Source organism: Cercospora kikuchii, assembly GCF_019650295.1.
Source record: "Cercospora kikuchii DNA, contig_00004, whole genome shotgun sequence".
Taxonomy (NCBI): domain Eukaryota; kingdom Fungi; phylum Ascomycota; class Dothideomycetes; order Mycosphaerellales; family Mycosphaerellaceae; genus Cercospora; species Cercospora kikuchii.
This window is the reverse complement of record NW_025408585.1, coordinates 155,087-166,593: the sequence shown is the minus strand read 5'-3', so window position 1 is coordinate 166,593 and position 11,507 is coordinate 155,087. Positions and strand designations below refer to the sequence as shown.

At 52.8% G+C, this 11,507-nt stretch overlaps 4 protein-coding genes across 5 annotated transcripts; 3 read left to right on the top strand and 1 right to left on the bottom strand.

Annotated features, from left to right (window-relative positions):
* Positions 1–71: 71 nt before the first annotated feature.
* CKM354_000629900 (uncharacterized protein) lies at positions 72–2,084 on the top strand (the record flags this gene model as incomplete). The annotated part of the gene is made up of 1 exon (XM_044801608.1): positions 72–2,084. One exon carries the CDS (start codon positions 72–74, stop codon positions 2,082–2,084), a length of 2,013 nt encoding a protein of 670 aa, XP_044657543.1.
* A 135-nt stretch (positions 2,085–2,219) lies between these two features.
* CKM354_000629800 lies at positions 2,220–3,134 on the bottom strand (the record flags this gene model as incomplete). Of its 2 annotated transcripts, none has more annotated exons than XM_044801606.1 (3): positions 2,220–2,340; positions 2,429–2,597; positions 2,846–3,134. In XM_044801606.1, 3 exons carry the CDS (start codon positions 3,132–3,134, stop codon positions 2,220–2,222), a joined length of 579 nt encoding a protein of 192 aa, XP_044657541.1. The 2 variants fall into 2 exon arrangements, with proteins under 2 accessions (XP_044657541.1, XP_044657542.1); XM_044801607.1 differs by having other exon boundaries at positions 2,429–2,516.
* A 341-nt stretch (positions 3,135–3,475) lies between these two features.
* Positions 3,476–5,107, top strand: CKM354_000629700 (rRNA-processing protein PWP1; the record flags this gene model as incomplete). Its single annotated transcript, XM_044801605.1, has 1 exon — positions 3,476–5,107. One exon carries the CDS (start codon positions 3,476–3,478, stop codon positions 5,105–5,107), a length of 1,632 nt encoding a protein of 543 aa, XP_044657540.1.
* Positions 5,108–5,974: 867 nt separating this feature from the next.
* Positions 5,975–11,217, top strand: CKM354_000629600 (uncharacterized protein; the record flags this gene model as incomplete). The annotated part of the gene is made up of 10 exons (XM_044801604.1): positions 5,975–6,977; positions 7,267–7,559; positions 7,613–7,787; positions 7,846–7,936; positions 7,989–8,283; positions 8,340–8,626; positions 8,701–8,882; positions 8,961–8,980; positions 9,046–10,813; positions 10,871–11,217. 10 exons carry the CDS (start codon positions 5,975–5,977, stop codon positions 11,215–11,217), a joined length of 4,461 nt encoding a protein of 1,486 aa, XP_044657539.1.
* Between the last annotated feature and the right edge of the window lie 290 nt (positions 11,218–11,507).

The window sequence follows — 11,507 nt, the reverse complement described above, 5'->3', positions numbered from 1 at the left end:
AAGCGCGTCTCCAAACGCGTTCCTCAACTTCCTGTCTTCATGCTCCCCAGCCATTTGTTGTTCATGCAATCATGGAACACGAAAAGTGCTATGTCTTCGAGCCAGAAGAGGACAGGTCAGCCAAGAGAAGACGCACAGAGCCTCAAGGCTTGCAAGCATCCTGGAGTCTGAGGAAGAAAGCATACCACCAAGCCTGGGGCGCCCAACAGCAGCGCATCAACGAGAGACTCGATACCATCAACTCATCTACACTCAACGAGATCGCGGAGTTTCTGGACGAGTCTTCTGTGGCTGAGAGTCGCACTCGCATTCCCACAGGTCTTATTCTCGCTGGACCGAATTCTGCTTTGCGAAATTCCATCGCCTCTCAACTTTCCAGTCTGAGTACACATGCAGCGACGAAGAGATGCTTTGTATCACTGGCATCGGGATCTGGATCGAATTTGAAAGCACTGCTCAAGATAATCAACCAGAAGGCTACCTCGGCGACAACCACGGACGACGATGGCGATGAGCTGGAAGAGACAACCACATCTCGCAAGGGTCCAAAGAGACTAAACTACGATTTGCAAATCTTGTACGACTACGTGCAGGAGCGAAAATTACAGCAAGTTGTGATTGCCTTTGAAGACACTGAAGCCTTTGATCGCGACCTGCTGTCTGAACTGATTGAAATCCTGGCATGCTGGCAGGATCGAATTACTTTTGCGTTCCTGCTGAATGTGGCGACATCGGTGGAGTTCCTGCAGCAGAGACTCTCTTCGGCTGCGATCAGATCTCTCGATGGCAAGCTATTCGACGCGGCAGTGTCGACAGACGAAGTCGAGCAAGTTTTCGAAGTGCTCACCAGTCCGGAATCAGAGCTCTGGCTGGGCCCAAACCTGGCGTCAATGATACTGGAGCGGCAAAGTGACTACATCCAAGGCATAGACAGCTTGGTGCAGGCTACGCGATACGCTTATATGTCACACTACTATGCCAATGCGACGAGCCTGCTGCTGGACCCGAAGATCACGTTCAGAGACGTCCCGAAAGATCATTTTGTGGCTTTGCGCAATTTGCCAACTCTGCGTAACTATGCGAGACAACTGCTCGATGATGGAGAGACGGAGCAGGTGCGAGAGCTTCTCGACTCAGACCAAGCGCTTTTCGACTTCGCAAAGAAGAGTGTCGCGGCCGGGCGCCAATCGCTTGCAGGTACCATGGCAGCAACAGAAGCGGTTCGAAAGATCCAAGCATGCCTGCCGTCTACTCAACTCTCGTCCAAGCCGAGCCTCTACATCCAAGCCATGTCTGGCAAGCTCACCGACTCGACACTGATTAGATCTCTCCTCTTGATCCTCCGCAAGTCGCCCTCGGACGTAGCCCTCAAAGTCATCAAGCAATTCCGCACCATCTCCCTATCCTCCTCCGCCGAAACAGAACTCCACACAATCGAAACCTCCCTCAAATCGCTCACAGCAGAAAACGAAGCCTCCACAAAACCCCTCCGCAGCGAAGACGACATCAAAAACTCCACCCTCCGAACCACAGTCGTCGCCCAAAAAGTCGAACTCAGCAAACAAAAATCCACCCTCTCCAAACAAGACGCAGCCTACACAGCCCTTGTCCGCCGCCTTTCAACTCTCCTCGAAACCTATTTCTCAGACCACCTCATCGGCGTAAAAGAACTCCCCCTCCACGAAATCTTCGTCTACGATTCTCGAACACCATATAGAGAAGTTTTCATGCCGCGGCCCCGACACGCTGTGGAACGCGCTCTCGCTGCTCCGCACGATTATCTTGATTGTGAGTGTTGTGATCCGGGTACGAATGAGGAGGCGACGTTATCGGGTACGCAGCCTGCTACGGCGATTTTGTATCAGCTTTATTTGGAGTCGGGGAATTTGATTAATGTGCATGATTTGTGGAAGGCTTTTCAGGCGGTTATTGGGGATGATGAGGGAGGGGAGGGAGAGGATAAGGAGGAGAAGACTATGGCGTTGTTTCAGCGTTCGTTGGCGGATTTGAGGTATTTGGGTTTTGTGAAGAGTACGAGGAAGAGGGTGGATCATGTTGCGAAGGTGGCGTGGAGGGGGTTGTAGTCTGTGTGGTATATCATCGCCCTCTATTGTCTTCTTCTGCGGTACGATATGCAATGCGGATCTCAAACATCGTTATGAGTCATGTGCTCCTGCCTTTACCTTCGCTTGCGCTGCATTCTAGCTTGCCGCCTGCGCTCAATGACACGCTGCCGATTTCGTAGCGCTATTCCCCGCTCCGCTAAACATCAAATACCCAACAGTAGCTCCCACGCCTACAGCAATCATGATCCAGCCATTGTACGTCATGAACAGAAGCCTACAATCTCCACGTCAGCACATCTCTCTCCTCCCCTATCACCCTCCATGTACGAAGCTCACTTCCGCAACAGGAAGCCAGGACTTACATAATGAAAAACGAATAAAACACTTGAATACCATAGAGAAATGCCTTGACCAATTTCCCTTTCTTCTCCTCGGAAACAGACTGGGTTCCTGGGATCCAGAGGAGTGAGCTTCGTTCGTTGTGGGGGACGGAGTGTGTAGATGGATCGGTTTCAGTTTCTGGGAGGGTGACTTTTGGTTTGCGGGAAGATGGGTAAGTATCTCATTGTTTTGAGAAAATTAAAATGGTTTTGAAGAGAAGCGAAGAAGTAAAGAAGTGAAGGGAGCTATCTTGGGGAAGGATCTGGGAATGTGATGATTCTGGAGTATCATCATTCTGATAGAAGCAAATCGTGGGTGTTCTTTCCACCCCTTCTGCACAGCATTTACCATGGAAACAGAAGTTCAAGAGCGGAAATGAAAATCTGGGAAATACTCACGTCCACCAGTCCTTCTCTCCAATTGCTGTTCATATCTCCTACTCGCCTCCCGCACAGCTTCATACCCTGCTGTAAGCGCCACCACGGCAGCCAGCGACCAGATCAGAGACCACGCGCCGGAAATTCTCCAGCTGGAGAAGACGATGCAGAGATTCGATGTGTCCCATGCGAAGAGCATGTTCATATTACACATCATAGGCTCGTCGGGGGACCCGTGGCCCATGTGGCCGTGGTCCATGCCCGGCATGTTGCTGCCGCTACCGTGGTCCATGTGCGCGTGGGGATCCATTTTGGGGTTCGAGGTCGCTGGGGTTTCTTATGTATATGTGGTGGAGTGTGAGGGACGAGGTGAGGTGAAGTGGGATATGTATCAGCTGAGGCGGGCTGGATCGATTAGTCCAGTAATCAGAGTGCCTGGGACAATAAGTGCTCATGACCCTTGTCGATCCGGAGTCGAGACGAGATCACATGCTGGCGTGCACATCGCTGTTGCAGTTTCTCCGAAGGCCGATGAGTTCCAGGGTCCAGCTTCGAGGCTCCACATTAAATTTTTGGAGAGTCAAAGCAGAGGCAGGACGATGGAGCTGGACTTGCAATCAACATCTTTGTGATTCTGACATACTGACCAAGATGTCTTCCATGATCACATCCACAGCATGGGTGCCCCGCGGCCACGCGGCGGCTTTCCCAACGAAGTACAACATGGACGACGAAGAGTACGCGCGAATCGCGAAGCTGGCCAAGCTCGAATTGGACGATGCGAAAGACGATTTGGAGAAGGCGAGAGAGTCGCTCAACAAAGTCAATATTGGCGAGGTCACGGAAGAAGAGGCGAAGAAAGAGATCGAGAAGGATGACAGCGACAGTGACGATGATGATGATATTGCCAAAGACGATGATCTGGCCGAGTACGACATGGAGCACTACGATGACGAACCAGATCTGCCAGATGCAGAAGAGGAGGAAGAGGGGAACAACGGCATTTTCAGCAACATCAAGGCGCTGGCATATCATGCGGATGGAGAGAAGGATCCGTATCTGACATTACCGGAAGGTGAAGCTTCAGACGATGAAGAGAGGGAAGAGCTGCAAATTTTGCCCACAGACAACATGGTGCTGGCGGCGAGGATAGAAGACGAGGTTGCGCATTTGGAGGTTTATGTGTATGAAGACGAAGCTGACAACCTCTATGTTCACCACGATGTCATGCTCCCTGCTGTGCCACTCTGCGTAGAATGGATCGGGATGAAAGTTGGACAACCAGACGCTGGAGAGGGAGGCAACTTCGCGGCGGTGGGAACAATGGATCCGGACATTGAGCTGTGGGACTTGGATATCGTGGACTGCATGTATCCGAATGCTGTGCTTGGGCAGGGCTCACAGCAGCAAGAGGAAGCACCTAAGAAGAAAAAGAAGAAGAGCAAGAAGGCGAATGAGAACTATCACGTCGATGCTGTATTGTCATTGGCGGCAAACCGAAATCACAGGAACTTGCTTGCAAGTGCTTCGGCGGACAAGACGGTCAAGCTATGGGATTTGAATACTTGCACGGCGGCTCACTCGTACGAGCACCATACAGACAAAGTGTGCGCCCTCGCATGGCACCCAACGCAATCGGCGATCCTCCTGTCCGGCTCATACGACCGAACGATCGTAGCAGCAGACATGCGAGTGAAAGACGGGAAAGTCCCGCGTTGGGGTGTGGAAAGCGACGTCGAACAGATCAAATGGGATCCTCAAAACGAGAACAACTTCTACGTCAGCACGGAGTCCGGTGTCTTGCATTGCTTTGACGCTCGACAACAACCTTCGACACCAGAGAAGAGCAAACCGCTCTGGCGACTGCAAGCCCACGAGAGCGAACTGTCAACTTTCTCCCTTAACCCAGCCGTTCCAGGCTTCATCGCCACGGGATCAACAGACAAGACTGTCAAGTTGTGGAACATCACAGAAGAATCCGGACCAAGTATGGTCACATCTCGAGACCTCGAAGTCGGCAAAGTCTTCTCTGCAAACTTTGCTCCGGATAAGGAGATCGCCTTCAGATTGGCTGTGGCGGGAAGCAAAGGTTCTGTGCAGATCTGGGACACGAGCACGAACAAGGCTGTCCGCGAAGCATTTGCTACGAGGGTCAAGATGCCTGAAGGAGATGTCAAGGAGAGACTTGTGGGGATTGAGCGGGATGATGAGGTCGAGGAGGAAGAGGCGGAGGCGGAGGAGAATGGAGGTGAAGGTGGATGGGAATCGATGGATGAGGACTAATAATGTTGGGTTGTACTGGGAACTTCGGAGCTGATGAAGTGGAGGAAGAGGAGGCCGAGGCCAAGGAGAATGGAGGTGACGATAGATGGGAGTCGATGATTGAGGACTATAAACGTGTTGGATTGCACTGGAAACTTGCGAAGGTCCACCAACCACAGTCCACGATTCCGAAGGCGAAGTGCCAGACGAAGACGAAAGGAAGGTTGGAAGTTAGAAGTACATGAGACGCTTGGCAGACACCTCAGGCACTACTACTCGTCTTCACCTGCCGCTTGGCTTTGTCGGCACCGAGCGTGAACGGGCTAGACTCCTTGGCAGTCTTCCTCAAGACTCTTCAACAACGTGGCACGTTGGCAAGACCGACTTCCAACGCGGATGCGAAGAAAGGAAATCTTATCCCTATGCAACAACAAGCCTTCCGGGATAGCGTCTGCTCGCCATGTGGTCGGCTCTCAGCCGCAAGTCTGGTGGCTTTGAACTCTTGCCTGTTACTTGCTGTCACGCCTTTTTGACTTCCTTCGCGATCGTACGAGACTTCAGCCATAACAAGATGTTCGCCGCGGCCCGGCAGCTCGTGGTCAGCCATGGAGGGTCTCGCATGGCATCTGGACTCGCGCTGGCAGCGCGTAGCTAGCCTCGCTGCGTGAGACCATGAGTATGGCTGAATGGCCATGCCAGAAAGAATTAAGCTGGCGAAGAGGCGCTCTGTGTACTCTTCTATAGTCCTCATACAATTGGCTTTGTGGAGCTTGCAACAATTCGAGCCGCAACCACGAAGTTTTAGGTAGGCCATGGGCTGGTTTCTGTTCCGCTCGCGTTCTCAACAATTGTATGCCATCGTCGTACGCCGTGCCCGCACTTCAGACGATGCTATCGGCCGCGGTGTGGACGCTCTGCCTGTCAGCATTGGCACATGGCTCACAAGACGCACCCGCAGATATCGTCAGGACGAGTTTGGATAAGCCGCTTCCCCAACAAGGCCATCCAATACTAATCCCAGCAATACATCCTCATCTCAACAAGCGAGACCTGAACCATCTCCAGCCTTCCAATGGAACTTCAATATTCTTCACAGAAGATGTACCGGTGTGGCGACGGGAGAAAGTGATCGCAGCTACCATCACGGCGCAGACACACTCGTTGGCAGTACCTCTGGATCATTCCGAGTGGATCAAGTCGGTGGTCTGTCGCCATGACTCCATGACGATTCAATTCACACATCGGGACGCTCTTGACCATGTGCGGGAACGATGGACAGCTGTAGAAATCACCTTCATCTCCGCCGCAGCAAGTTGCAGCACTCCCAATTCTGGACAACTCGGATTCTTTCACGCTTCTGGGCTGGAATTCGACCCTGAGACGGCCACTGCGCATGCTTCTGGCCGACTAAGCGAATTCAAGGACGCAGTCAGTGACTTTGATATCTCCTGGGGTACATTCGATACCGGCAGCACAGATCAGGCGCCCTTGCAGCGTCGCCAGTATGGTTATCAAGCGCCTCCAACAGTTCAGCCAGGCAAGTTCCTGCCTTCGTGCGATGCCATCCGCATCGAGAACGCACCGCGCACGCGCATCTGTCATGTTCGAGGCTCGCTGAGGAGGACATCTCCGCTAAAACGAGCCTATTCCTCACGAACGTTGACGAAGAAACAATGCGCACGAGACTGTCTGTCGGATAGCAAATGTGCATCATTCTCGTACTCGCACGCTCGCAAGCTGTGTTCTCTCTACAAGGACGGACTGCAGAAGCAAGGCTTCACCCCAGCCAAGAAGACTTCCCGGTCCACGACCTTTTACTACCAACGTAACTGCTGGGGTTGCCGGAACCAGCGCTCGACAGTTACCACCACCACTTCCTCGACGAGCAAAAGCACGGCGACATCATCGTCTACGACATCGACATCGAGGCGGATAACGACTTCTAGTAGCAGCAAGGCATCTACGACTAGCAGTCGGACGACGACGACGTCGAAGACATCATCTTCGTCCACTGCTTCCAGTACCACCACGAAATCTTCGCCAACTGGTTCCGGAAGCAGCACGACATCATCCTCGCCCTGCTACTACCAGCAGCACCTCAAAATCTAGCAGCACGACATCCTCGTCTACTACATCTAGTAGCACCTCGTCTAGCAGCACTTCAAGCACAACAACGACAGGTGCGGCAGGTTCTGTTGAGACTGCGACTTCTGCTGGTCCGGATGGCAAGCCAGTATCTTTTAAAGTCTTTCGCGGATCGTCCGTGGTCGGTACCGTCCTCGAGACATTCAATATCCCACGCAAGTCAAGGGCACGCGCAGTAGTGTCCGACAGCGCCGCTGAGTTGGCTTGCCTCGCAGCTTGTGCCCTGAAGGCCACATGCCAAGCATGGGAATTGAGGACCAGTGATCAAGGTGCACAGTCATGCACCCTGAAGACTGACATTGGAGAGACCAAGGATGAGGGCGGTTGTGTGCTTGGTCTTCGCACGTCACAATTGATTACTTCAACTAGCACGAGTCACAGCGCGACACCGAGCTCGTCAAGCTCCCTCTTTATCACGACGACTACCACGTCTATCTTATCCTCGAGCAGCGCCAGCAGTGCATCACTTGGAACCTCGTCGACCACTTCAAGCACTTCGCAGACGCAGATGACGACGACCCTGTCCACTACCTCGACTTCTCCACCTCGACCTTCGGTCAGTTGCTCCACCGCGGTCAATCTGTTTGATAACCCCAGCTTCGAGCGTGCACCAGCTGGTTTCAATCCGACGGAATGGTACATCTCACCTGGCAGTATAGAAAAAGGCAGTGGCGTGTACGTACCAGCAGATGGAGAGCAGTTCATGTGAGTGACCACGAGGAATCCCTCGAGCTGACTGTGAACTTACCTGCAATAGACACGCATCATTCCCGTGGGATGGGAATTCTAATTTCGACTACCTCAGAATGCTAATCAGTACCAACGACGACCTAGTGGGCCAAAAGGAATTTGTCCTCGGCTTCAGCTATGCTCTTGGTGAACGACAAGGGTTCGGAGCTGGCACTTGCCAAATGAGGGCCGGCTTTTTCTGGGATTCCGCACCTGCTCCGATCATAGAGCTTGGCCCAGGAACAGCTGGAAAATGGATTCGAGTGGAAAGAGTTGTCAAGACGGACCAAATCCTCGCAACACTGAAATACCCAAGCCAACTCGTACGTCTGCGATGGCTGCACCATCCTGTTTGATACTCACTGACCTCTATGTCTAGGACTTCCAGGTGAACTGTACGCAACCAGGACTGACCAAGGTTGACTTATTCCTGGACGATTTCTCGCTCACGCAAGGACCCAAGGAGACCTGTGTGACTGTAACACCAGCAGTCGGCACACCGACTTCCACGCAACCCGCCTGTCCCGAGCCAAGCGTCAATATACTACAAAATCCTAGTTTTGAACAGCCAATCGACTCGATGGGTCGATATCAATGGTCTTATTCTGGTTTCGCGCGTAGAGAGAGCGACTCAGTGTACTCCGCTCAGGACGGAACCGCCTTCTTGTAAGTCATTATCATTCCCTCACCTGAGCTCGGCAGCACGAGATGCCTCAATTGGTGCTAATGAAAATGCGTAGCTACAAGGGCCCGGCAACACTCAGCTATGAAAATCCGGGACTGGTGCTTTTCGGCACGCAACCTAATAGAGAATACCGTCTCAGATTCTACTGGGCGTTCGGACAGCATCAGACTTGGGCGGCTAAAGGGTGCCTCCTCAGAGTGTACTTCAACACCAACGGCCTGGAGCTTACCCAGGCCGGTACGACAATAACTTTCACGACTCCTCAACAGGCGGGACAGTGGAATTTGTGGGAGGCAACTGTGCAGAGAGTGGCAGGTTTCGAGAGAGCTCGCCTAGTGAGTGGACTTTATCCCCGTGTTTTTGTGCAGAACGTCTGCTGACCAGTGAACTACTTCGGCAGGAAGTTGAGTTCCAATGCGGCAAAGGTTACGATCAATCCGAATCGGTGGACTTCATGCTGGACAACTTTTCCCTCATGGACCCCAACGAGTGCCGCCCTCCGCCGGATCGCACTGTGCCCCAGGCACCATCGAATACGAACACCCGAGCGAGCAACGATCCAACTGCAGCATGTGGGCGGAAACCCTCAACATTCCCGTTGAATGCGAATGGCAGAGAAGGAGAGGGTGACAAGTATTCCACCACCTACGACTTCTCGCAAATCGTGCTCAACAGCCCCTTCATTCCATGCGGGCCAACTTTCGATAACGAGCTGGACATGGCATACGGCTTTCTCAAGTATGAGCCCGGCGTAGCTGGCAACGTGACCGGCTTGCGGGAGAGACTGGGTATCTTCGGTTTCGAAGAGAGCTGGCCAATATCGATGATCATCGATGGATATGCCGGTGCGATGGGCCTTGCGGCAGCCTTCAAGAAACTGGCCGCTTTCTTTGAGAATCTGGAAAATCTTGTCAACAGCGCGATTGAAACGATAAAAATGGTGGTCGATACTTTCACGACCATCAGACCCTCCATTGGATTTACGATACCCTTCGACATGGATCCTTTCAAGGTCAATTCCTCTTTTGGAGTAGAGAATAGCATCCCTCTATATGCGTTGGAGGTCAAGGAAGAAGACGTTGGCGCGGCGGCATTCTCTGCGTCGAGCTCCAAGGCAAAGGCTATTGCCGAAAGGTACGCTATCCAGGACCCGAAGCCACGCTTGAATGTCTGGTGCGTGGATTGCGGCGTGACTGGCTCGTTGAGCGTCGCAGGGACGGCGAGTATCTCTCTTCTCAAAGGTCCCACCTCTCTAGCAGTCGAACTGGATGGAAGTATCGGTGTGGGTGTCCATCTTGGCATCGAAGCTTTGGTCGAAAAGGAGTTCGAATTCCTCAAGAAACAGCTCTACTCTGCAGGGCTACCGGGTCTTTCGATTCCTGGTATCATCACGCTCGGACCGATGATTACTCTAAGCGTCGATGGCAAAGCTGGTGTGAAAGCCCTGGGCAGGGTCCTCGCGGGTGCGAAACTAGAATTTCCAGAAATGAGCGTGGTGTTGGATGTCATCGACACGAGTAGAACTGGACTTTCAGGCTTCAAACCCACCGTAACCACGACATTTGAAGCAGTGGGCGAGCTCGAACTCTCGGCATCAATCGGCCTTCCCATTAGTGTCGGCATTGGAATCGACGTGCTTAACGGCCTGTGGACGCAGGGTGTTGCGGTGGTTTCCAGACCGAATCTCGGCGCCAAAGCCCACTGGAACACGCCGATGGCACAAGATGAGGACAAGTGTGATGGCATCGATTGGGAACTCGGTCTTGGCGTCGACTTCGAGCTCAGCGTTTTTGAGAAGTCGTATGCCCTTGGAGAGTTTGAAGGTCCCAAGCTTGCGGAAGGATGTCTTGGAAATGAGATTCCAGAGGAAGGGGAACCGACGCCGATCGAGCCCGCTGATCCTGAAGAGAGCTCGACTCGATCCGTAGATCCTGTCGAGAGCCCGATCTATGAGCTGCCACCAGTGCCGACGCTCCTTCAGGGTCAACCCGTAAAAGAGTCTGTGCCCTTGAAGGCTGGCCAAGTTCGCATTTCGGATGTGACCAATGCGGCATACCTTGTGGCCGGCGACGATGGCAGCATCTACCTCGGTCCCGCTTCAAATCTCGATACCGTGTTCGACATGTCCTCGAATGTGACTTATGGAGCCAAAGGAAAGTTCCTGGCGTGTAAGTCACGACTCTATTGCGCTCTATGTCTCTTACGATAGCTGACAATGACAACAGGGTATCCCGATAGCATGGCTGCGTACGGAGTTTCTCGGTTCCGCCTTATTGACGTCGAGAGCGGCACACGAGGCCAGAACTTCGCCATGATTGTTCCTGGTGAGCGCAACATTTACGCGATCAGAGGCAGTTTGTGGGGTCCCGAGGCACCCGACCTGACCTATGGCTTGGTGTGGTGTAATTCTCCTGCGTATACTGCAGCCAAGGTCTTCCTGGTCCGAACACATGAGGCTGGCACGGCAATGTTGAAATCCCCCGATGTGCAATGGCTGGTCACTGGTGCGGAGGTTACGCAGTGTGCGCCGTTGATTCTGACGCATCCTGGTTTCACGCCGTTGATGGGTTAAATACCATTGATGATTTATGCAGAAACGATGGAACTTGATACAAGTTCATAACGTTGAAGCGCATTGACATTCTATGCCCTTGGAAACGCCAAGGTTTGGCGGTCTTATAGCGAACTATTCCGATGCTTTTCCGTATTCTGTTCAAAGTCTACAAGCACGCACGCATCTCGTTTCTCATTGCAAGTCGATGTTGATGTCTCGCTGCAGCGCAATCTGCTGCAAGGTTGTGCCGTGTGGCAGATATTGCTGTGGCCGAGAGTCGGTGGCCCGGTTTGGCTTGCTTGGTTCAA